The sequence below is a fragment of the Pongo pygmaeus genome, chromosome 7 (assembly GCF_028885625.2).
Source record: "Pongo pygmaeus isolate AG05252 chromosome 7, NHGRI_mPonPyg2-v2.0_pri, whole genome shotgun sequence".
Classification (NCBI taxonomy): domain Eukaryota; kingdom Metazoa; phylum Chordata; class Mammalia; order Primates; family Hominidae; genus Pongo; species Pongo pygmaeus.
In genome coordinates, this window is record NC_072380.2 from 145497713 (window position 1) to 145522744 (window position 25032).

Below are 25032 nucleotides of genomic sequence, written 5' to 3' on the forward strand. Positions count from 1 at the left end.
ATCTTGTCCAGAATTCCACGTTTTCTTCTTATTAAGTCAGATCCCAAGCCAATCTCCTCCAAATAAGTTACCTCTATCTTAGAACTTCCAGATATAGGACCTCACTCTATATCCATCCATCCATTCATCCACCCACATAGGAGTTACAGGTTGCCTGCTACATAGATGTTGCTGGGCAAGCTCTTTAGGATAAACTGATAAAAAAACAAAACAAAACATGGTGCCTGAGTTCACATTTATGTCTAACATAGAGAAAAGATAAAACGAGAAAAAAATACAAGGAAAAGAAAATTAAATGTGCAAACACAGAATCCAGAAGTAGGCAATGCCCATTAGACATTGTAAGCTACCCTAAACCTATATTCATTCAACCCATTGTTTCTGGCATTCTACAAGATTTGCTTCTCTAAAGGTTACCAAAGACCATGATATTAGCAAGTCTAATAGACCTTCTTCAACCCACTTTTCACTAGAACAATCTGCTGCATATGGCACAATTTATCATGAATTATCTCTTAAAATTCTCAGCCATCTTGGTAACAGCGATACTACTCTCTCCTTGTTCTCCTTATACTGTAGTCTGTTCCTCTTCATCTCTTTTATAAACTTCTCTATCCCTTCAATGGTGATATATCCCAGAGTTCTACTCTTGGCCCAGTATTTTCTGTCATCATCTTCTTGATGACAACAGTTATGGTTATTGGTTTAACTAACCCCAGATTCTGATGATTTCCAAATGATAACCCACTATCTGAATATCATACTCCTATTTCCAAATGTCTGCAAGACATATTACATTCAACATGTTCAAAATGGAATTCTCCCTATTTCCTCTTATTCTCCATTCCTCAACACAGCTTCTCTGCCTTGTTTATGTCTAAACTCTTTCAATACCATCATTATTTTGGTTTTAGACATGAATTTGATACATCTAAGGGTCAAGTCATAAATTTAAAAGTTAAATTACTCTCTTAACTCCTTCATGTCATTAGCTGAGCCCCAGAGACCTTAACTCCTAAATTTTATCATATACTTCCCGTCTACTATAATCCTATTACTCATACCCCAGGTTCTTATCACCTTTTGCAACAAAATACATTAATAATCTCCTTATAAACTGATTATATCCAAGAATATAAACAATTTGAAAGAAGGAAATAATAGATAAAAGTAGGAAAAGAAAAGAGGAGTCTGGAACTTCTTGATGTACCACCAAGCAAGAAAGTACTCAAAGAAAGATAAGAACATTTTAAAACATCAGAAGAGTCTACTTGGAAGGGCTTCTGTAGCCAAACCTGGGACACTTTGATCATTAAACTAAATAATGGTGGTAACATTATTCATTGAATAAAAAAAGAATCCATGAGTCCATGCCAATACAAGAAATACAAATAAATTGGGGGAGAAGGCGAAGTTTTTTCTTAAAGTAGAATGTCATCTAATAAATATAAAAAGAATGATGGAATGAAAACAAGTCATTAGAATGTTAAAACCAGTGCATGGAAGTATGAAGAGGAATAGGATATTTACATAATGTTCAAGTATCTTCCCACAAATTACTCATTAGTTAAAAGTGAAATATAGTAATGTTACAGTAGAGAAACCTGGTAGACAGTGTCTTTTCTTTGGTTCCTTTTACGGCCATCAGATACTCTCTAACATACATATTGTTTCATTTTAATTTTGTGTACATCCTTTGTCATACTTGATGTTTTTCTTTTTTTGTTTGAGTGTTTATGACCTGTCTTCCCCATTAGAACTTAAGCTCCATGAAGCGGGGAAGATTGGCTTGTTAATTACTTTATTTCCCACACATAAAAGATTCCTTGGCGTAAGATAGAAAGTCAAGAAATACTTGTGGAAGAAATGAAGAGATGGGAGGAGGAAGTGAGGGAAGGAGAAAAGAAAGAATGAGGGAGAAAGACAAAGAAGGAAAATGGGTAAGTGCAGCAGATAAGTCAACAGGTAGATTAGTTAGTTGGCTCAGGTGAAAACTAAAGGAGAGACAACTTTAAAGATAATTGAGCAACTGAGGGAAAAAATGGAATTGACAAGACTGAGTATAGGTGACTATTACAGTTGGACATTAAATTCTAGTAAGTAAAATTACATGATATAAAATAAATAAGCACATGTAGGAAGAGACTCAATGTAGAAAAATGGTTAAGCAAACTCTAATACATCTATTCAATGTTTAATGTTATAAGGACATTTAAAATGATGGTTATGAAAACTATCACAGCATGGAGGAGGAGAGCTTATGATATAATGAAAATGGAAAAAATAAGATATAACATCACCCATGTGCTAAAATTACAACAATGTAAAAGACAGAAAAAATAAATACAGCAAAATGATAATAGCAATGGTGGAATTAAGATTGAACATCATTCTATTTTTCAAAATTTTGCAACACGGTTATAGTTGAGAACTTTTTAAAGTATACAAATAGAGAAAATACATGAAACTGATAGAAAACTAAGATATAAGTTAGCACCGTTTTCTCAAATGTCATAAGTATGCTCCAGGTATATAATATGTTTATTAACTACATGGCTAATATTTATTTGCTGTTTACTATATTAAGCTCTTCCATACACATTATTTTATTCAATCCTAACATCATGCCTATGACAGAAATATCACAATTACTATCTTTATTTGAAGGTCAGATAGCTCAGTGTGGGCACTTGGCTCTGAGATGCCCATCATGTGCACTCATGCTATTTCTCATAGAGAGATGGCATCGAATCCTTCTCCTTCTCTCTGCATTGGGGCTGGCCCCAGGGACTTGCCTGACCAACAGACTGCGGAACCAGTGAAGCTCTGGGGCTGCCTAGACGTCTGAAATGCTCGCACTGGAAGGACTGCCCTGCAAACAATTGCTCTGGGACATGTCAGAAGCCAGATCAAGTGTCTGGCTACCTTGACTCCACCACGCTCAGAGACCCTAAGCCACCTGGAGAATCGTAAAGGCAGTGAGAGAGAACAAAATCTGCTTCTATGGAAAGAAACACGCCCAGAAGCAGTGCCAGATGGTAACTGAAGCAACCATCTTGGAGGTAGATCCTCCAGCAACAGCTGCTTCCGGAATCTATCTGGCAATAGATACTTGCAACTGCAACGCAAATGAGCTAAGGAATTACCAAAGCTTACACAGCTCCTAAATGGATGAGTTGGGATTTGGACCCAGGTTGGCCCACCTGAAAAGATTCTCTGAACTGATATGTTAGAGCAGCGGTCTCCAACCTTTTTGGCACCAGGGACTGGTTTCATGGAAGACCATTTTTCCACGGATGGTGGGGTGGGATGGTTTCGGGATGAAACTGTTTCACCTCAGATCATCAGGCATTAGTTCTCATACGATCACACAACCTACATCCCTCACAAGATCAGTTCACAATAGGGCTCCGCTCCTATGAGGATCTAAAGCAGCAGCTGTTTGGACAGGAGGCGGAGCTCAGGCACTAACACCCTCTTGGCCCGCTGCTCACCTCCTGCTGTCAGCCGGTTCCTAACAGGCCAGAGGTATCGGTCCTCTACCCAGGGTTTGGGGACCCCTGTGCTAGAGAGTCTCTTTGCCAGTGTTAGCCATTTATTATTAAAATATCATCATTATCTTCACCTTAAAATTCTCAAGCTACAATTCGTGGAACACATATTTGAGTCTGTAAGTAAAAGTAGTTATCACCACCCAGCAGAGGTGCAGCCCAGGACTGACCTGCCTGGAATTCATGACACAGGTGGAGATGGAGAGACCAGCTTGGAAGAAGGCAGGAGGAGGCAGGTGGGATAAGAAAGGCCAGAGATTAGATGTGGGAGAGTTGGGCAGCAAGTGTAATATCCTCTCCCAACACAGTTAATTCAAAAGACCAGTCCCCATAAATGGGTCCATATGCCATATTTCATTATGATATCCTGTCAATGTCATATGAAAATACATGGAGGGTGGGTAGGAGAAAATTGAGAACCTTGTAGACGGTATGAGAGAACAAAATCTGCATCGTCCACATCGGGAAGTCAATAGATGACATCTAAAATAGGAATATCAAGGAACAGCAGATAAGCATGATGTAAGTGCAATACTTGGAGACAAGCATAATATTGAGTGCATTCGTTAGACACTTGTAATAGAAGAAGCAAAGGGAATTGTGAGTAGCTACCTCTAGGCAGTAGGACTTAGAGGTCTGAGGGGATTGACAAGGGACATAAGCATAGCACTGTGACTTTTTGAACTATTATATTACTATGCTAAAAATATAAATTGTGTAACAGATAAATATCCAAAATTTACAAGAACAAATAAATGCTTTTATATATTCTAGATTTTACTATATAGGTGAAAGAAATTCATTAACCTCACATCTTCAAAAATAATTATATAAATGAAAAGGGGAAACAAAATAATTATTTCTACTAAATTAATAAAAACATGGATAATATTAAATATATATATCAGCAAGCCTGTGACATAAGAGTTATACCTTTCAGCATGCAGTCTGTCAATATATAAAATAGGCTTTTAAATTCTTCTTTCCTCCATTGCTATAATTTCATCTGGGGAAAAAAATGTCCCAGCCAAATATCTCAACTGGAAACAGAGGTAACTCATACAAATCTGTTTAGAACAGTTATATTCACAATAACAAAAGTAATTAAAAACACCTCCAGCACCAAACAATAAGGTTGCATTTAAAACACATCAATAGGAGGAGGTTTCAAGATGGCCAAATAGGAACAGCTCCAGTCTACAGCTCCCAGTGTGAGCGACACAGAAGACAGGTGATTTCTGCATTTCCAACTGAGGTACCAGGTTCATCTCACTGGGGCTTGTTGGACAATGGGTGCAGCCCACAGAGCATCAGCCAAAGCAAGGGGGGCCATCACCTCACTCAGGAAGCACAAGGGGTTGGGGAATTCCCTTTCCTAGCCAAGGGAAGCCATGACCAATGGTACCTGGAAAATTGGGACACTCCCACCCCAATACTGTGCTATTCCAACAGTCTTAGCAAACGGCACACCAGGAGATTATATCCCATGCCTGACTTGGAGGGTCCCACGCCCATGGAGCCTCCCTCACTGCTAGCACAGCAGTCTGAGATCGAACTGCAAGGAGGCAGCAAGGCTGGGGGAGGGACGTCCACCATTGCTGAGGCTTGAGTAGGTAAACATAGCGGCCAGGAAGCTCGAACTGGGTGGAGCCCACCACAGCTCAAGGAGGCCTGCCTGCCTCTGTAGACTCCACCTCTAGAGGCAGGGAGTAGCTGAACAAAAGGCAGGAGAAACTTCTGTGGACTTAAATGTCCATGTCTGACAGCTTTGAAGAGAGTAGTGGTCCTCCCAGTATGGAGTTTGAGATCTGAGAACGGACAATCTGCCTCCTCAAGTGGGTCCCTGACCCCCGGGTAGCCCATCTGGGAGGCACCTCCCAGTAGGGGCCGACTGACACCTCATACGGCTGGGTGCCCCTCTGAGACAAAGCTTCTAGAGGTAGGATCAGGCAGCAACATTTGCTGTTCTGCAATATTTGCTGTTCTGCAGCCTCCACTGGTGATACCCAGGCAAACAGGGTCTGGAGTGGACCTCCAGCAAACTCCAACAGACCTGCAGCTGAGGCTCCTGACTGTTAGAAGGAAAGCTAACAGAAAGGACATCCACACCAAAACCCCATCTGTACGTCACCATCATCAAAGACCAAAGGTAGATAAAACCACAAAGATGGGGAGAAACCAGAGCAGAAAAGCTGAAAATTCTAAAAATCAGAGCGCCTCTTCTCCTCCAAAGGAACACAGCTCCTCGCCAGCAACGGAACAAAGCTGGATGGAGAATGACTTCAGGCAAAGTGGAGAGAAGAAGGCTTCAGATGATCAGTAATAACAAACTTCTCTGAGCTAAAGGAGGATGTCTGAACCTATTGCAAAGAAGCTAAAAACCTTGAAAAAAATTAGACAAATGGCTAACTAGGATAAACAGCGTAGAGAAGACCTTAAATGACCTGATGGAGCTGAAAACCATGGCATGAGAACTACGTGATGCATGTACAAGCTTCAGTAGCTGATCAAGTGGAAGAAGGGGTATCAGTGATTGAAGATCAAATGAATGAAATGAAGCGAGAAGAGAAGTTTAGAGAAAAAAGAGTAAAAAGAAATGAACAAATCCTCCAAGAAATATGAGACTATGTGAAAAGACCAAATCTACATCTGATTGGTGTACCTGAAAGTAATGGGGAGAATGGAACCAAGTTGGAAAACACTTTTCAGGATATTATCCAGGGGAACTTCCCCAACCTAGCAAGGTAGGACAACATTCAAATCCAGGAAATACAGAGAATGCCACAAAGATACTCCTCGAGAAGAGCAGCTCCAGGATACATAATTGTCACATTCACCAAAGTAGAAATGAAGGAAAAAAATGTTAAGGGCAGCCAGAGAGAAAGGTTGGGTTACCCACAAAGGGAACCCATCAGACTAACAGCAGATCTCTCAGTAGAAACTCTACAAGCCAGAAGAGAGTGGGGGCCAATATTCAACATTCTTAAAGAAAAGAATTTTCAACCCAGAATTTCATATCCAGCCTAACTAGCTTCATAAGTGAAGGAGAAATAAAATCCTTTACAGACAAGCAAATGCTGAGAGATTTTGTCACCACAAGAGCTCCTGAAGGAAGCACTAAACATGGAAAGGAACAACCAGTACCAGCCACTGCAAAAACATGCCAAATTGTAAAGACCACCAATGCTAGGAAGAAACTACGTCAACTAACAAGCAAAATAAAGACAGCTAACATCATAATGACAGGATCAAATTCTCACACAACAATATTAGCCTTAAATGTAAATAGGCTAAATGCTCCAATTAAAAGACACAGACTGGCAAATTGGATAAAGAGTCAAGACCCATCAGTGTGCTGTATTCAGGAGACCCATCTCACGTGCAGAGACACACATTGGCTCAAAATAAAGGGATGGAGGAAGATCTACCAAGCAAATGGAAAATAAAACAAAACAAAAAAGCAAGGGTTGCAATCCTAGTCTCTGATAAAACAGACTTTAAACCAACAAAGATCAAAAGAGACAAAGAAGGCCATTACATAATGGTAAAGGGATCAATTCAACAAGAAGAGCTAACTATCCTAAATATATATGCACCCAATACAGGAGCACCCAGATTCATAAAGCAAGTCCTTAGAGACCTACAAAGAGACTTAGACTCCCACACAATAATAATGGGAGACTTTAACACCCCACTGTCAACATTAGACAGATCAACGAGACAGAAAGTTAACAAGGATATCCAGGAATTGAACTCAGCTCTGCACCAACTGGACCTAATAGACATCTACAGAACTCTCCACCCCAAATCGACAGAATATACATTCTTCTCAGCACCACATCGCACTTATTCCAAAATTGACCACATAGTTGGAAGTAAAGCACTCCTCAGCAAATGTAAAAGAACAGAAATTATAACAAACTGTCTCTCAGACCACAGTGCAATCAAACTTGAACTCAAGATTAAGAAACTCACTCAAAACAGCTCAACTACATGGAAACTGAACAACCTGCTCCTGAATGAATACTGGGTACATAACGAAATGAAGGCAGAAATAAAGATTAGAAACCAATGAGAACCAATGAGAACAAAGAAACCGATGTGAACAAAGACACAACATACCAGAATCTCTGGGACACATTTAAAGCAGTGTGTAGAGGGAAACTTATAGCAAATGACCACAAGAGAAAGCAGGAAGCTCTAAAACTGACATCCTAACATCACAATTAAAAGAACTAGAGAAGCAAGAGCAAATTCAAAAGCTAGCAGAAGGCAAGAAATAACTTAGATCAGAGCAGAACAGAAGGAGATAGAAATACAAAAAACCCTTCAAAAAATCAATGAATCCAGGAGCTGGTTTTTTGAAAAGATCAACAACATTGATAGACTGCTAGCAACGCTAATACAGAAGAAAAGAGAGAAGAATCAAATAGATGCAATAAAAAATGATAAAGGGGATATCACCACCGATCCCACAGAAATTCAAACTACCATCAGAGAATACTATAAACACCTCTACACAAATAAACTAGAAAATCTAGAAGAAATGGATGAATTCCTGGACATATACGCCATCCCAAGACTAAACCAGGAAGAAGTTGAATCCCTGAATAGACCAATAACAGGCTCTGAAATTGAGGCAATAATTAATAGCCTACCAACCAAAAAAAGTCCAGGACCAGATGGATTCACAGCCGAATTCTACCAGAGGTACAAACAGGAGCTGGTACCATTCCTTCTGAAACTATTCCAATCAATAGAAAAAGAGGGAATCCTCCCTAACTCATTTTATGAGGCCAGCATCATCCTGATACCAAAGCCTGGCAGAGACACAACAAAAAAAGAGAGTTTCAGGCCAATATCCTTGATTAACATTGATGCAAAAATCCTCAATAAAATACTGGCAAACTGAATCCAGCAGCATATCAAAAAGGTTATCTACCATGATCAAGTGGGCTTTATCCCTGGGATGCAAGGCTGGTCCAACATACGCAAATGAATAAATGTAATCCAGCATATAAACAGAACCAAAGACAAAAACCACAGGATTATCTCAATAGATGCAGAAAAGGCCTTTGACAAAATTCAACAGCCCTTCATGCTAAAAACTCACAATAAACTAGGTACTGATGAGACGTATCTCAAAATAATAAAAGCTATTTATGACACACCCACAGCCAATATCATACTGAATGGGCAAAAACTGGAAGCATTCCCTTTGAAAACTGGCACAAGACAGGGATGTCCACTCTCACCACTCCTATTCAACATAGTGTTGGAAGTTCTGGCCAGGGCAATCAGGCAGGGGAAAGAAATAAAGGGTATTCAACTAGGAAAAGAGGAAGTCAACTTGTCCCTGTGTGCAGATGACATGATTGTATATTTAGAAAACCCCACTGTCTCAGCCAAAAGTCTCCTTAAGCTGAGAAGCAACTTCAGCAAAGTCTCAGGATACAAAATCATTGTGCAAAAATCATAAGCATTCTTATACACCAATAACAGACAAACAGATAGCCAAATCATGAGTGAACTCCCATTCACAATTGCTTCAAAGAGAATAAAATACTTAGGAATCCAACTTACAAGGGACGTGAAGGACCTCTTCAAGGAGAACTACAAACCACTGCTCAAGGAAATAAAAGAGGATACAAACAAATGGAAGAACATTCCATGCTCATGGGTAGGAAGAATCAATATCGTGAAAATGGCCATACTGCCCAAGGTAATTTATAGATTCAATGCCATCCCCATCAAGCTACCAATGACTTTCTTCACAGAATTGGAAAAAACTACTTTAAAGTTCATATGGAACCAAAAAAAAGCCCACATCGCCAAGTCAATCCTAAGCCAAAAGAACAAAGCTGGAGGCATCACGTTACCTGACTTCAAACTATACTACAAGGCTACAGTAACCAAAACAGCATGGTACTGGTACCAAAACAGAGATATAGACCAATGGAACAGAACAGAGGCCTCAGAAATAACACCACACATCTACAACCATCTGATCTTTGACAAACCTGACAACAACAAGAAATGGGGAAAGGATTCCCTGTTTAATAAATGGTGCTGGGAAAACTGGCTAGCCATATGTAGAAAGCTGAAACTGGATCCTTTCCTTACACCTTAACAAAAATTAATTCAAGATGGATTAAAGACTTAAATGTTAGACCTAAAACCATAAAAACCCTAGAAGAAAACCTAGGCAATACCATTCAGGACATAAGCATGGGCAAGGACTTCATGCCTAAAACACCAAAAGCAATGGCAACAAAAGCCAAAATTGACAAATGGGATCTAATTAAACTAAAGAGCTTCTGCACAGCAAAAGAAACTACCATCAGAGTGAACAGGCAACCTACAGAATGGGAGAAAATTTTTACAATCTACCCATCTGACAAAGGGATAATATCCAGAATCTACAAAGAACTTAAAGAAATTTACAAGAAAAAATAAAAAAACCCCATCAGCAAGTGGGTGAAGGATATGAACAGACACTTCTCAAAAGAAGACATTTATGCAGCCAACAGATGCATGAAAAAATGCTCATCATCACTGGCCATCAGAGAAATGCAAATCAAAACCACAATGAGATACCATCTCACACCAGTTAGAATGGCAATCATTAAAAAGTCAGGAAACAACAGGTGCTGGAGAGGATGTGGAGAAATAGGAACACTTCTACACTGTTAGCGGGACTGTAAACTAGTTCAACCATTGTGGAAGACAGTGTGGTGATTCCTCAAGGATCTAGAACTAGAAATACCATTTGACCCAGTCATCCCATTACTGGGTATATACCCAAAGGATTATAAATCATGCTGCTATAAAGACACATGCATACGTATATTTATTGTGGCACTATTCACAACAGCAAAGACTTGGAACCAACCCAAATATCCATCAATGATAGACTGGATTAAGAAAATGTGGCACATATACACCATGGAATACTATGCAGCCATAAAAATGGATGAGTTCATGTCCTTTGTAGGGACATGGATGAAGCTGGAAACCATCATTCTGAGCAAACTATTTTAAAGACAGAAAAACAAACACCACATGTTCTCACACACAGGTGGGAATTGAACAATGAGAACACTTGGACACAGGGTGGGGAACATAACACACTGGGGCCTGCTGTGGGGTGGGGGGAGGGCGGAGGGATAGCATTAAGAGATATACCTAATGTAAATGACGAGTTAATGGGTGCAGCACACCAACATGGCACATGTATACATATGTAACAAACCCGCACGTTGTGCACATGTACCCTAGAACTTAAAGTACAATAAAAAATAAAAATAAAAAATAAAACACATTAATAAACTTGACAATGCAGTTGTTAAATTATAAAAATGTAAGCTCAGGCACTATATGAAGGATGTGTACAAAACTATATCTATAAATAAAACAGTCTATATCTCTATGTTTCTATGTTTATTTTACATTGGCAAAAATGACAGATGAATTTTATAAACGTAGAAGATATATTTGCGGTAATCTGACTTAAGATAGGTTAGGTGGCATTTCTTAAGTTTAATTTCGGAGGTTCCAGAAGGCATTTTAATTACATTTTTCTTTCATATAAGAAAAGACTGACATTTGAAAGACTCCAATGAGGTGAAAATGTCATATATCTTTGGATGTTGCTATAATTTTGTAGATAAAAAACCCTCCAAATGTTCATTATATTTTTCAAAGTGCCAAATCTTAATGTCTGCTTGGCCTACAATTAAGAAATTCAACTACGTTTGTCATCCCAAATATGAACAATTCTTGCCAAACTGGCCAAGCTTGAGAAAATTTCATCTCTGGAGTTCGGCACTGCTTCCTTCAGCGGAGTCCCAGCCTCTATCTCTTGTTCTGTGGAGATCCAGCTCAGTGACCCTCTGAGGTCTAAAAATCATGGAAAGCAACAACACTGACTACCCACGGCAGGTGGGGGAGCTCATGCTACAGGAAATTTCCCCTCTCTTTCCAGGTTAGGGTAAGGAATGGAAAACAAAAGCACTTTATTCTACCCTGGTGAATCCTCAACAGGAGAAAAAGTAAAAAAAAAAAAAAAAAAAAAAAAAAAAAAAAAAAAAAAGGATACTAGCTATTTTTTTTTGCCATCCAAGGAAAAAAAGTAAAAAAGCAAAACAATTTATTTTTACTTAAGCAGGTGGGTTGAAGGTGTATCCCCATCTTCCTCCTCTGTCACTTCAAGCCCTTAAAATTAAACAAAAGTACATATTTGCCAGCAGATAGGATGCATTCTCCATTTCCACTATCCCCCTCCACCGCCCTTACCAAACAATCCTCAGCCTACCCTACACCCAGTTCATCCGTGTTAAAGCTGGAAAGCAGAGCACAAAAAGACCTGTCCAGGTAAAAGGCAGGAGCGGGGCTGGCATGCAGTTTGCCAAGCTCAAAAATACAATAGTGACAATGCTGCCCTCTAGTGGTACATAAATAAAACAAATCACACAAACAGAACTTCTCACAGGGTGTAAGAACACTTACTTCACAAAATTAACAGGCGCTGGACAACCCAGCCAAGAGTCCCAGTTTTAATTATTTCTTTGGCATTTTAGATAGAAACTTCATTACCACAAAACACGGACATAGAGTAAATTTTATTATTCCATTTGTTCACAGGAGAACAGGGCCGTAAAGTGTTAGCTGGGAGAGAGCAATGACTCCATTTCTAATGCAGAAAAATGCCAATGATGAAAAGCATCATCTTGATCCCAGGACTGAGGCCAGGTTTGATGACTTTGGTAATGGTAATTTTTGAGAATGAAAAATAAAAATATATGATGTAGATTTATGTAATTGTTAATAAAGAATCTTAATAGTCACTGGAATATCCATTTTTACCCTAGTAGGCAAATAGGCTAAAACCCACCATGACCTAAGTAAAGTCCTCCTAGTTTCAGCTATTAGCAGATGGCAGTGGGGTGGGGAGAGCAGCTTGTCCGCCTCTATTCCATGGCCCTGCACTCTAAAGTGAAGTCTGCTAGTCAGCATGCCCCACCCACTTGCAGAGTGCACAGTGGCTCTTCCAGGCAGGCTGAGGCTGGATAGGCAAGCAGAACCTCACAACTGCAGAATAAGTCACACAAGCCACCTAATACACCAAATCCTTTGTGACTGTAATCAGACACTAAATGTTACCAGACATTTAGAGAAAAATAGCACAAGATAGAAGCCTGCAAAATAAAACAGAAAACCTCAGATGAAGAGGATAATTCAGGGGATGAAAAAAATTGACAGCAAAACATTCTGACAATTATCTCCAAAGAGATTTCGAAGATATCTCATCCATAAAATAAGAATACACACCACAGGAATGAAGCAATCAGAACACAGAAGTTTAGAAGAATAAAAAGTATGGCCAAAATTCACATATACACCATGGAATACTATGCAGCCATAAAAAAGGGTGAGTTCATGTCCTTTGCAGGGACGTGGATGACGCTGGAAACCATCATTCTCAGAAAACTAACACAAGAACAGAAAAACAAACACCACACGTTCTCACTCATAAGTGGGAATTGAACAATAAGAACACATGGACACAGGGAGGGGAACATCACACACCAGGGCCTGTTGGGGGTTGGGAAGCTAGGGAAGGGATATCATTAGGAGAAGTACCTAATGTGGATGATGGGTTGATGGGTGCAGCAAACCACCATGGCACGTGTATACCTATGTAACAAGCCTGCATGTTCTGCACATGTACCCAGAACTTCAAGTATAATAAAAAAAAAGTATGGCCAAAATAAAGAGTTAATTGTAGATGAACTGAACTATAAAACAAACAGGGATGAAAAGAAAATGATTATTGGGAATTTGAATCCGGTGAAATATTTCAAAATGTACAATATCAAGAAAAATGGATTTAAATAAAAGATGCAGGTTAAAAGGCACAAAAGATCAGTATAATACTACTAAAATCCAACTGAAAGAAGTTCTTGGGGAGATTTAAAAAACTCAAAAGAAAGTTATTGGAAAAGATAATAGGTAGATAGATGGATGGATAGATGGAAGAAGGGAGGAAGGAAAGAAGAAATGGTAAAAATGTAATTGTCAATGAATAATTCCTATCTGGGAAAACTCTCCTTCAAAAATGGAAAATAAATAAGATTTTTAGACAGACAAAAATGAGAGTTTTTCACTAACAGATCTATGCTACAAGAAATAGTAAAGAGTGTTTTTTAGGCTGAAATGAAAAGACACTAGGGAGAAACTCAAATGTATTTGATAAAATAGGAACAATTACTTAAGGTAACTATATAGGTAAATATAAAAGACAATATAAATTTATTTTTGTTTGTACCTATTTTCTTCTCCTAAATTATTTAAAAGATGGCTGCAAAAAGAAATAATTATAAATCTATGTTAATAGGCACATAATATATAAAGATATGATATGTGACAATAATAGCATAAACGAAGGGAGGAAAACTCAACTATACAGGAGCAAAGTCTGTATACTATTGAAATGAAGTTGGTATTAATTTGAACTAGATTGTTATAAATTAAGATATTAATTGTAATTCCCAGGGAAACCACTAAGAAAATAACTCAAAAATATACAGTAAAAGAATAAGGGAATTAAAATAGTACACAAAAAAATAACAAAAATGAAAACAGTAATCCAAAAACAGAAGAACAAGGTAGACATAAGATATATAGAAAACACATTGCAAATAGCAGACACAAATTCTGCCTTATTGCTAATTACATTAGGTGTAAATGGGTTAATCTCCCAAATTAAAAGGCAGAGATTGACAGGATAGATTAAAAATCAAAACACGATTCATCTATATGCCTTTTAAAGAGAAGCATTTTAGATTCAAAGATAGAAATAGTTGGAAAGGTAAAAGACAGGAAAAGTTATACCATACAAATGGTAACCAAAAAGAAAAAAGAGAGAGCTGGAGTGACTATATTAATACTGGACAAAATAGACTTTAAGGCAAACATTGTAACTATAGACAAAAAAGGACATTTTATAATAATAATAACATCAATTCATCGAAAAGATAAAAAAAAATAAACATATATGCACCTAAGAGCAGAGTCCCAAAATATCTAAAACAAAAACTGACATTACTGAAGGGAGCTAGGGACAATTCAACAATAATAGTTGGAGACAGCAATAATCTGCTTTTAATAATAGATAAAACAATTAGAATATCAGCAAGGAAATAGAAGAGTAGGAAAGAAAGAAACAAAAGGCTAGACCTAACAGGCATATTTAGAACAATAAACCCAAGAATGGCAGCATGTACATTCTTCCCAAATGTACATGGAACAGCCTCTAGGATAGATCAAATGTTGGGCCATAAAACAAGTCTCAATAAGCTTAAAGTAATTAAAATCAAAGAAAGTATTTCTTTCTTTGACCTCAATGTAATGAAACTAGAAATCAGTAAAATAAGAAAATGTGGGAAAGTCACAAAGATGTGGAAATTAAACAACACTGCTATATAAGTAATAGGTTAAAGAAAAAAATTGCAAAAAAAAAATCAGAAAATACTTTGAGATGAATTAAAACAAAAGCACAACATATCAAAACTTAGATGCAAAAAAGTAACGCTCATAGGAAAATTCATAGAATTTTATTTATGCCTCCATAAAAAACAATGACTCATATCAATAACCTAATTGTCTGTCTTAAGAAACTAGAAAAAAGAGAAAACACAAAGAGAAAGAAATAATAAGGATTACAGTGGAAACAAACAAAATAGAGAATATAAAACAATAGACAAAATCAACAAAATCAAAAGTTGGTTCTTCGAAAAGATTGACCAAATTGACAAACTGTTAGCTGCACATTAACCAGAAAAAAAAGAGAACACTCAAATTTAGTAAATCAGGAATGAAAGATGAGACTTTGCTATTGACATTACAAAAAATGAAAAAGATAATAAGGGAGCAGTAAGAACAACTGTATGGTAAAGAATGAGATAACCTAAGTGAAATAGATAAATTCTAGAAAGACATAACCTTCCAAAACTGAGTCAAGAAGAAATAGAAAATCTGAATAGACCTATAATAAGTAAAGAGATTAAATTAATAATCAATAAACTGTCCCAAAAGAAAAGTCCAGGAACAGATGGCTTTCCTGGTGTATTCTAACAAATATTTAAAGAAGAATTAACACAAATTTTTTACAAGCTCTCTGAAAAAAATCGAATAAGAAGCACTTCTCAATTCATTCTATAAAGGCCCCTACTATCCAGACAGTAAAACCAAAGACACCTATAGGGAAAACAAACAAACAAACTACAGACAAAACTAAGAACAATTGTGCCTCAGAGGTCACCATTACGAAAGCTGAAAAGAAAACCCACAAATTGGAAGAATGTATCTGCAAATCAAATATCTGATCGAAGTCTAGCATCTAGAATATATAAAGAACACTTGCAACTTAACAGTAAAAAGACAAATAATATAACTAATTTAAAAATGGGCCAAAACTTTGAATAAACATTTTTCCAAAGAAGATATTCAAGTGGCCAATAAGCACATAAAAAATGCTCAACATCATTAATCATTAGGTAAACGCAAATCAGAAGCACAATAACATACCACTTCACACCTATTAGGGTAGGATGGCTACTATAAAAATAAACAAACAAAAATATCTTCCTATCTTAAAAACATTGTTTATAGAAAATATTAGTGAAGTTGTATAGAAATCAGTACTCACATGGACTATCAGTGTAAGTACAAATTGATACAATAAAATATTTTGGAGAACAACTTGGCAGTATCTTTCCAAATATGCTAATTTAAATGCAGGAATTCCATTTCTAAGTGTCTGTCCCAGAAAAAACTGTGCGCATGTACACAAAGTAAAATGTAGAAGGAGGCTCACTGTAGCCATGCTTATTATAGCAAAATGCTGGAACGCTCCCAAATGTCCACCTGCATGCAGATGGTTAGATAAATCAGTCTACAATGATTCCAGTACGTAGCCCCATGCCCCCTTTCCTGGATATCAAAAAAGCAAGGTAATTGTAGGGAAGAAACTAATTTTCAAGACAATACTCATAGTATGAAACCATTAATAGAAAGCAAAATGAAACAAAACCACCTTGTATATACCCAAGTGTTAATTCTGGCTACCTCTGAGGAGGCTAGATTAGGAAAGAGTGAAATGGACTTCCATTTTTGAATTTATATATCACCTTATTGCTTTAATTTTTATAAGAAGAATAACTATAAGACGTATGTAAAATGTTAATTTTAAAAGCATATCTATTTTTATACAAGACTGTTTAAATCTAACTTTTTTCTTTTTTGGGGGGATGGAGTTTCGCTCTTGTTGTTCAGGCTGGAGTGCAATGGCGCAATCTCAGTTCACTGCAACCTCCGCCTCCTGAGTTCAAGCGATTCTCCTGTCTCAGCCTCCCGAGTAGCTGGGATTACAGGTGCATGCCACCACGCCTGGCTAATTTTTGTATTTTTAGTAGAGACGGGGTTTAATCATATTGGTCAGGCTGGTCTCGAACTCCTGACCTCAGGTGATCTGCTCGCCTTGGCCTCCCAAAGTGCTGGGATTACAGGCATCAGCCACCGCACCTGGCCTTCTAACTTAAAAATCTCAATTTTAATTCATAATAGCATAATAGAAGAAACAGTCTTACCTTCCAAGTTTTCTATTTTTTCAATGTTGTTTAAAGCTAAATTCAAATATTCAAGTTTCTTGAGTTTGCTAACATTTTCTGAAATACAAGATAATGTAAAGATAATTAATCTTCAAAATAAAGACACTTTTATGTAATCTATTACTAAAATAATAAAGAAAATCTAAAGATTATTATTATGGTTATCAAAACCAGGTCGCTTTTCCAAATCTACACCTGTACATCAGACATGGTGGCTGCCTAAGGAGGACCCATTTCTCCCTCCATCCTTCCTGATGACACCCAGTTTTGCTCATGTCTCTACCTAGCCCTAACTCCAGGCAATTAGGTTTAGCCAAGCTGGGCCAGTGCATGACAATCCAGTCTCTCGCTAGTGATTGCTCAGGAACCTAGGTTTAAGCCAAAAAGCCATGGCAGTCTTTTGGCAACCGTGTGATACAGCAGAGGACATGCACACCCAGTGCTCCTAATCAGATAAAAGGGAAGGATCTATATTCCATGCTTGGGGGGTTCTTATCTCTTTTTCCTGCTGGATGTTAATAAGGAATTATTATCTCTATTGATACTTATACTCAATCATAAGGGAAACAGCTGCAGGACAAAGCCCGAGAGCTGGTAGAGCAGAGAGAAGGAATCAACCAACCCTGACTGATTCTGGAGTCTGCTCTACCTCTAGACTTAAAGTTGGGTAAGATAATTGATTTCCTTACTGTTCTACCACATTTAGTTGGGTTTCTTTGACTTGAAGCCAAAATCAACCTGACACAGGATTATCTTATTTAATAAACATGAAAGCCAATACAGGCAAAACAACAAGCATAAACAAGTCACAGAATTGCTGCAGAATGGAGCCTTTGAAAAATAGTTAATAATACCATAGCAACTATTGCTGAGTGCTTATCACATGTCACACAATGTTCTAAGCATTTAGTATATATTACCTTATTTAATCCTCATAATAACCCTATGACGTCAAAACTATTGTCTCCTTTTTACAAATCAGAATACCAAGGTACAGAGAATTAATTCACTTGTCCAAAGTTAAGTGGTAGAGCTAGGAAAGTTGACTCCAGAACCTGGAACCAAATCATTATAGTACACCTTAAAAGAACAGTCCTTTCTAAGATGACAGGAATGTAGAAAATTTTGCTAAGGAATGTGCACTGGGGGCAGCCTCACTCAATTAGTGCCTCCTCTGCCCATTTCTCAGGGATATCATGAAGCTCAAACATGGTGATTTATAATCATCACCCTTATCACCACTAATAGTTAATCTAAAATGTACAAAACATCATATATTTGTTTCCATAGACCTGCACATAACAGTTCACATCTCTGAATCTCAACTTATGCATTGTTTAAACGGAGGATTTGGGGGAAAAAAATTACAAATGTTTCTCTCAGAATTTAAATTATTCTAAGTAATCCTAATGTTTGAAAAAGCTCTTTAGAAACATCTGAGCATTGAATAGTCAAAGATTTGGAGGTTTCTTTTTTCTTTTTTTAAGAGACAGAGTCTCACTCTGTCACCCAGGCTGGAATGCAGTGGCCCACTTTCAGCTCACTGCAATCTCCACCTCTCGGGTTCACATCATTCTCCTGCCTCGGCCTCCTGAGTAGCTGGGACTACAGGCGCCCACCACCACGCCTGGCTAATTTTTGTATTTTCAGTAGAGATGGGGTTTCACTGTGTTAGCCAGAATGGTCTCGATCTCCGGACCTCGTGATCCACCCGCCTCAGCCTCCCAAAGTGTTGGGATTACAGGCACGAGCCACCGCTCCCAGCAGATTTGGAGGTTTCTATGTGCTAAGAACTATGACAGTCTCGTCCACATCCTGAACAAAATACTTTATTATTGTTAAAATGGCCAGCCCATAATAAAATACCTCTTCAAAACAGGATTTCCCTTCCCCACCTTTGTTATACGCGTCACCCTCTAAACGCTAAAGGAGTCATATGATAGAAAAGTAAGATTTGCTCAGGGAGGGTTTACCTAAGCTAACTCCTCAAAACCACAGGGCCCAACTTGGACAGAGCGGGTTAAAAAAAAGGCTCTGTAAGTCAAAATGGAAGAGCCTCTTGGGTAGGGAAAAGGGAGTCTGAGTTCTAGCCAGACCATTCTAGAAACAGTTCTCATCAACTAAGCAGGCCCACGAACTTGGAGTAGACCCTCTGCCTTCTTGGATTTAAGAAGCTCTGTAGCCCTCAGCTTGGCCCAGACATGCAGCCCATTGGGAAGCTGTTGAAAGGGTTGATTCCAGGAGCCCACAGGTTCTGATTCAGTAGGTCTGGGGACGGGGCACTTGACAAGACCCCACATGGCCCCTGGGCTCCCTCTTGGGTCACCTCTAAGCAGTGCCTTCCTCCACAGACCATCTGTGTCTTCCCATGGGCAACAGGGCTTTAGGAAAGGCAATTGCTTCACAAACTTCTACCTCAATGGCACAAGAGCAAGTCTGAATCCTAGAGGGGTGGTTTTACTTGCTAAATAAGTGCCTAAATGCCTATGGGTGGAGTAGCACTGAAAAATCCCATTATTAGGATTTAAAAGAGTGTTTAATTTAAGAGTTCTTTGGAAGCAAAAATTTAAGCTTTCTCACAGTTCTGAAAAGGACTGAAATACCATGCTCCTAATTAGTAATTGTGATGGACCCAGCTGTGGAGATTAAAATTTTGGGAACTCTTTTAGATCTGTACAATTAGAACCGTTCTTTCATGCCCCCATGCATAAAAGCTGGTGGTTTTCTGTAATAGCCTTTTTAATTGAACAATGTGCCAGAGTTTCTAATTTCTGGTCAAGTTAAAGATGCCAAAAATAATTAACTGAAAAAATACAGAGAATTTTAGTAAATCTTCCAAAAATGATGCAAAGCTAGGCTTTTTGCAAGCCTGGGGCCAATTTTCAATTATCCACGAAACTAGAAGGAACCACATCACCAGGGTTTCTCAACCTCAGCAATACTAACATTTTGGGCTGGATATTCTTTCTTGCGGGGGGTGGGGGGCCTCCTGAGCACTGTAGGATGGTTTGCAGTATTCCTGGCCTCTACACACTAGATGCCAATAGCATCCTCTCCCCATCCTCTCATACACATGCGACAACCAAAAATATCTCCAGACATTGCCAAATGCCCCTGTTGTGAACCACTGCACATCACCATGGGAAGTTAAATATAATCCTGCAAGCTGACCTCTGGGTTCTCGTGCCAGGGCACACAGGGGTTGGCACTCACTCTACCTCCTCAGCCCTGACTCCATCCCTTTTCCTCCAACTCCACTGGCTTCTCCTTTCTGCTCCTACCTTCATTTGGCTAGCCTGGGGCACATTGAGGTAAATGATCAAATTGGTAACAGCAGCAGCACAGCAGCTATCCTGTAATGAGTACTTATCTTATGGTGAGGAAGCACTAAGCATATCATTTCATGTAATCCCTATGCCAATTTACATATTAGGCATTATTAGCCATCTTACAGATGGCAAAACTAAGACTTGGGCAAGTAACTGACTTGTCAAATTTCACACTGCATAGAGGGAGGCGGGAGAGGCGGTGTTCTGACCCAGGTCTACCTGATGCCAGAGCCTGTGCTTTCTCTTTCCGGGTGCTAGGGATTCTCCTTCTGTGTCCATGTGGCAGGACCTCCATTAGAGTAACTCCACAGGCCTCCCTTCCCTCTGCCCTTTAATTCATCATTCTTCTGTGAGAGAAGTCAAGTGTGGTGGGGGAAGGAAGACCAATTTATCTGATAGGTTCATCAGGAGAAGAAACTGAGCATGCCCAGTCCTACCCTCTTTCCTGGTTTCTGGGATCTTTCTGCCAGCAGAGAGCACATGGTCTCAACCTACCTCCTGACATAAAGCAAAGGCCCACCTGGGGAGGAGAAACTTGCAGTTGTTCAATTCTGCATGTAACTGGGTGGGCAGGTTAATTCTGAGGGCAATATTAGCAAGCCCACTTGGCTGCAAGTCTACGCCACTTTCTTAGAAGAGCTTTATCAGTTATAATGCTGATATTTTTATCTTCATTGACCTGATTCCTGCATTTATCTCTAATTTCCATTCCAAATTGGAAGCCCCTCAATACCCAATACTAAGCCCAATGCCTTGCACATATATGGTCACAATAAATATAGCAAAACTAGCTATTGAATTCTGCAGTAACCTGACAAGGACTCCCTCAATTCTCATATAAATTCGTTTTGCAGTGTGATGTAAAATGATGACAAATGCCTCCTCCCTTTCAAACTTAAAAAAAAAAAATCAGGTCTGATATGTTCTCTGTCTTTTTAGATGATCAGGTCAACTAATGTGTTCCTCACCTTTACCTGCTCTCCCAACTCCTTGCTGGAAATTGTTTTCACTACACACAGAAATGTTCAGGGAAATTCCCCCCACACAACCACTGAGAGATGGCTGTGTCTGTTTTCCCATGGAATTCTTTTTCAGTGATTGTCTTCTAAAAATAACACAGCACTTTCCAAAGTTCTCTCATTCAAAATGTTAAAGAAACCATGAGCACTAAGTACTGAAACTTACCAATTTTCCCAATAAGATTATTTTGAAGATAGAGAATTTTTAAATCCCGGCACCATTTATCAATGTGTTCTAGTCTTTCTATTTCTTGCTGATGCAACGAGAGTTCCTCCAGGGAAAAAATGACACAGTCATTGTGTTCAGCGTTCCGTCTAATAAGATCTTCTGTGACTGGAAGAAAATGTGTTACATATTACATTTCTGTCCCCATTGTTCAATATAAGATTATTGTGTTGTTAACGCATTTGTTTTTTTGTTTGTTTTTGCAGTTAAATGTCAATTTTCCAGGCCCAAGCGATTTTCAAAGTGAGAGAGAAAATGGTACCTCCTCCTGGAGTTTTTGTGATGCCATGATGTGAGTTGAAGGGAAGAAGAAGACATGATGATATTCTATTTGCCTTTGAATGTGAAGGGTCTACATACATTTTGCTGTATGGATGGAGATGGAGTTGAGAGTTAATGGCTATAAAAATGTTTACATGGAATCTTATGGTGGTACCATGTTAAAATGGATGAAATCCACTAACTAATCTGAGACAGAGCAACTTGCTACTGAGAGGCACAGTTGGGCTGTCAGAGGGCAGAAATATGAAAGCATCTTCCACCATTCAGAAAATAAAGGTCACAAGTCATTCATTTAACCAATGTTTATTAATTTAACTAAAGCTTAAAAGAAAGAAAAGGAACGCCTTAGATCTTGCACTGCATTCTTATAAAGCAGCCACCACTTGTTTTGTTTCCAGGAGAAGTGTTTTTGAAAGCTGCTCACAGAAGGAGGTGTAATGGGAGCTCCCATCCCTCTGACAAGAGTGATGTGTAGTGCTGGGTTCGCCTGCCACAGAAGGTCAGCAGTACATGAGGAAGATGGCGCCAGGAGACTGGACATAGCACTATCTATGGTCCACAGTCAGAGCCAAGCACAAGATCATGAATCATCTTTGTAAAGATGCATTGAAACCAAAAAGGTAATGACAAGGAGGAACCAGGCATTTCCCACTGCCACTAAAACTGGTATTTGTTGAACCCTCACATCTTCTGTAGGATGTGGAAATATTGTATGTCTACCCCAGGAGATAATAAAGACTCACTGTCACTTACAAGGTGCCAGGTAGTATTCTAAATGCTTTGCATGTATTAATATATGACTATCTGGAGTTATTACTGCCATTTGTCAGATGAGGAAGTAAAGCACAGAGAGTTTAAATAACTTACCTGGGTCTTGGTGATAAGTGCTAGAGCCAGGTTTTAAATTCACAGTTCAGTGCCAGACCACCTGCTCTTAACCACTATGCTCCACTGTCTCAACCATAAGCAAATAACAGCCTCTAGAAATTCCAGGTTTCCTGAAGGTACAGACTCCTCTAGCTGAGACAGAGTTCTTCACAGCAACTTCTGCTACCACACCTCTATGTCACATCCTTAAAAGTGGAATTTGCCTTTTTATTAAATGTAAAAACATGTATGAACTTATCATTCATGTGGAGTTAGCTAAACTCTCTGCTACTTCTAGTGGTAGGAGATACGGGTGCTTGCAATGACAGTTATTTATAAGAAGGACCAGAGTAATGTAGAGGTTGAGAGATTAAAATACCATACATGGGGAAAGTCCTTGCTGCTCTAAGCTTTGACTCAACTAACAGGCAGAGATGGTCACAAACCAGATCCTGGTAAGGGACAGCCCAAAGCGCCCAGGAAGGAGGCTAACAGTACACCACCGCCAGCCTGGCTCACTGGGACCCCTGCTGCCAGCACCATTCAGCTGTCCCTGGAATTCCACTAATGGTTTGTGAACCAGCTTAAATAGGGTGCTATAATCAAGGAAAAGAGAAAAACCAAACCTGTAAGAGAAGAGCATTAAAATTACTCTCTATCCTCCTAACCAAAGTTGGTTCTAACAGCTTAAATCAACTGATAATGAATAAATGGGTACAGCCAGAGGATAGAGCAATGCTCCTTTGTAAAGTAAAATGTATGATCTATATCTGTAATTTACCTATAAGAATTCTCTTAGCAAGGATGCACCATGGGTCAAGGGGTTGAGATTGCACAACCTTGTTATCTGTACATTTAACAAAATGTGGAAATTATTGACCACTAGTAATAAGACCCTCAATGACTAACGGTATATCTGTAACTTAAACTACTCAAATCCATAGAACAAGGGGGTGGATTGTTGGAGGCCTTGTTACTATTAGAACTGGAGTCCATGGGGCCAGGAGGACGTGCCCATCCAGAGCCCAAGTCTTCCTCTCTAGACCATGGCCCATAGAGGGAACAATGGGATTCTCTGTTCAAGGGGCTCCAAGCCTTACTCTAAACCTTGCAATGGCAGCTTCTCCAGGTTCGTTCCTGAAGACAGACCATGACATCAGGTACATATCCCAACGCCTAAGGGGTGTCCAAGGGTCAGCTGTTTGTCAGGGAGGTGGATGGCATGGATGTATAGGCTGGAGTGTCCATGCTCATACATGGGTGTTAGGGGCCAGGACAGAGTCAGAGATGGGAAGAAAAGGGAAGAGTGGGCCAGAGGGCAAGATTCCCCCAATCCACCATGCTCTGTCATAGAACTCCAGCATAGGAAATGCAGCCCTCAGGTTGTTAGGAAAGTATACTTGTCAAGGGAAGAAGACGTATTTTATTTAGCAGTTTGGTTTACAACTTGATACATAGGACTTTACTTATACTCTTGCCCCAGATTCTGGTTGAAGGCTTAGTTTTGTATCCATATTGAAGATATAATTTGAACTCCAAAGGAGATGTCATCCATGCTTAAGTCGAATGTGTTCAGGGGACTTCCGATAGAATCTTAAGCATCACTTGGTCTCTGGCCTCATACTGCCATGTGGGACTTTCTGACTCTCAGGGCTGCTTAAGGCATCACAGGAGCCTCTAGTCTACACTCTGAAAGGCTTTTCTAAATTGCCCACTCTTAAAGATTTGCAGGGTTGACAAAGTTTCTACTGGTACCAAATATCCTTGTAGTATTCTTTTGCTATACCTCTGAACATTTAAGAAACTCTTTTTCTTCCTTTGAGACACGGTCTCACTCTGTCACCCAGGCTGGAGTGCAGTGGCACGATTACAGTTTGCTGCAGCCCCAGGATCAAGGGATCCTCCTACCTCAGCCTCCTGAGTAGCTGGAACTACAGGTATGCGCCACCACACCCAGCTAATTTTTTTTTTTTTTTTTGTAAAGACAGGGTTTCACCATGGTGCCCACATTGGTCTCAGACTCCTGAACTCAAGCGATCCACCCACCTTGGCTTCCCAGAGTACTGGGATTACAGGTGTGAGCCACTG

The 25032-nt window shown here is 39.1% G+C and overlaps 1 protein-coding gene across 4 annotated transcripts in view; it reads right to left on the bottom strand.

The window, feature by feature from the left end:
- DNAAF11 (dynein axonemal assembly factor 11) overlaps window positions 1–25032 on the bottom strand; it is a 110673-nt gene that overhangs the window by 68534 nt on the left and 17107 nt on the right. For all 4 annotated transcript variants that reach the window (XM_054497791.2, XM_054497794.1, XM_054497793.1 and 1 more), the window contains exons 2-3: window positions 21736–21903; window positions 17201–17278 (exon numbers count right to left, since the gene is read on the bottom strand). In XM_054497791.2, the coding sequence (XP_054353766.1) occupies window positions 17201–17278; window positions 21736–21903 (246 nt within the window). The remainder of the gene's footprint in view (window positions 1–17200; window positions 17279–21735; window positions 21904–25032) is intronic.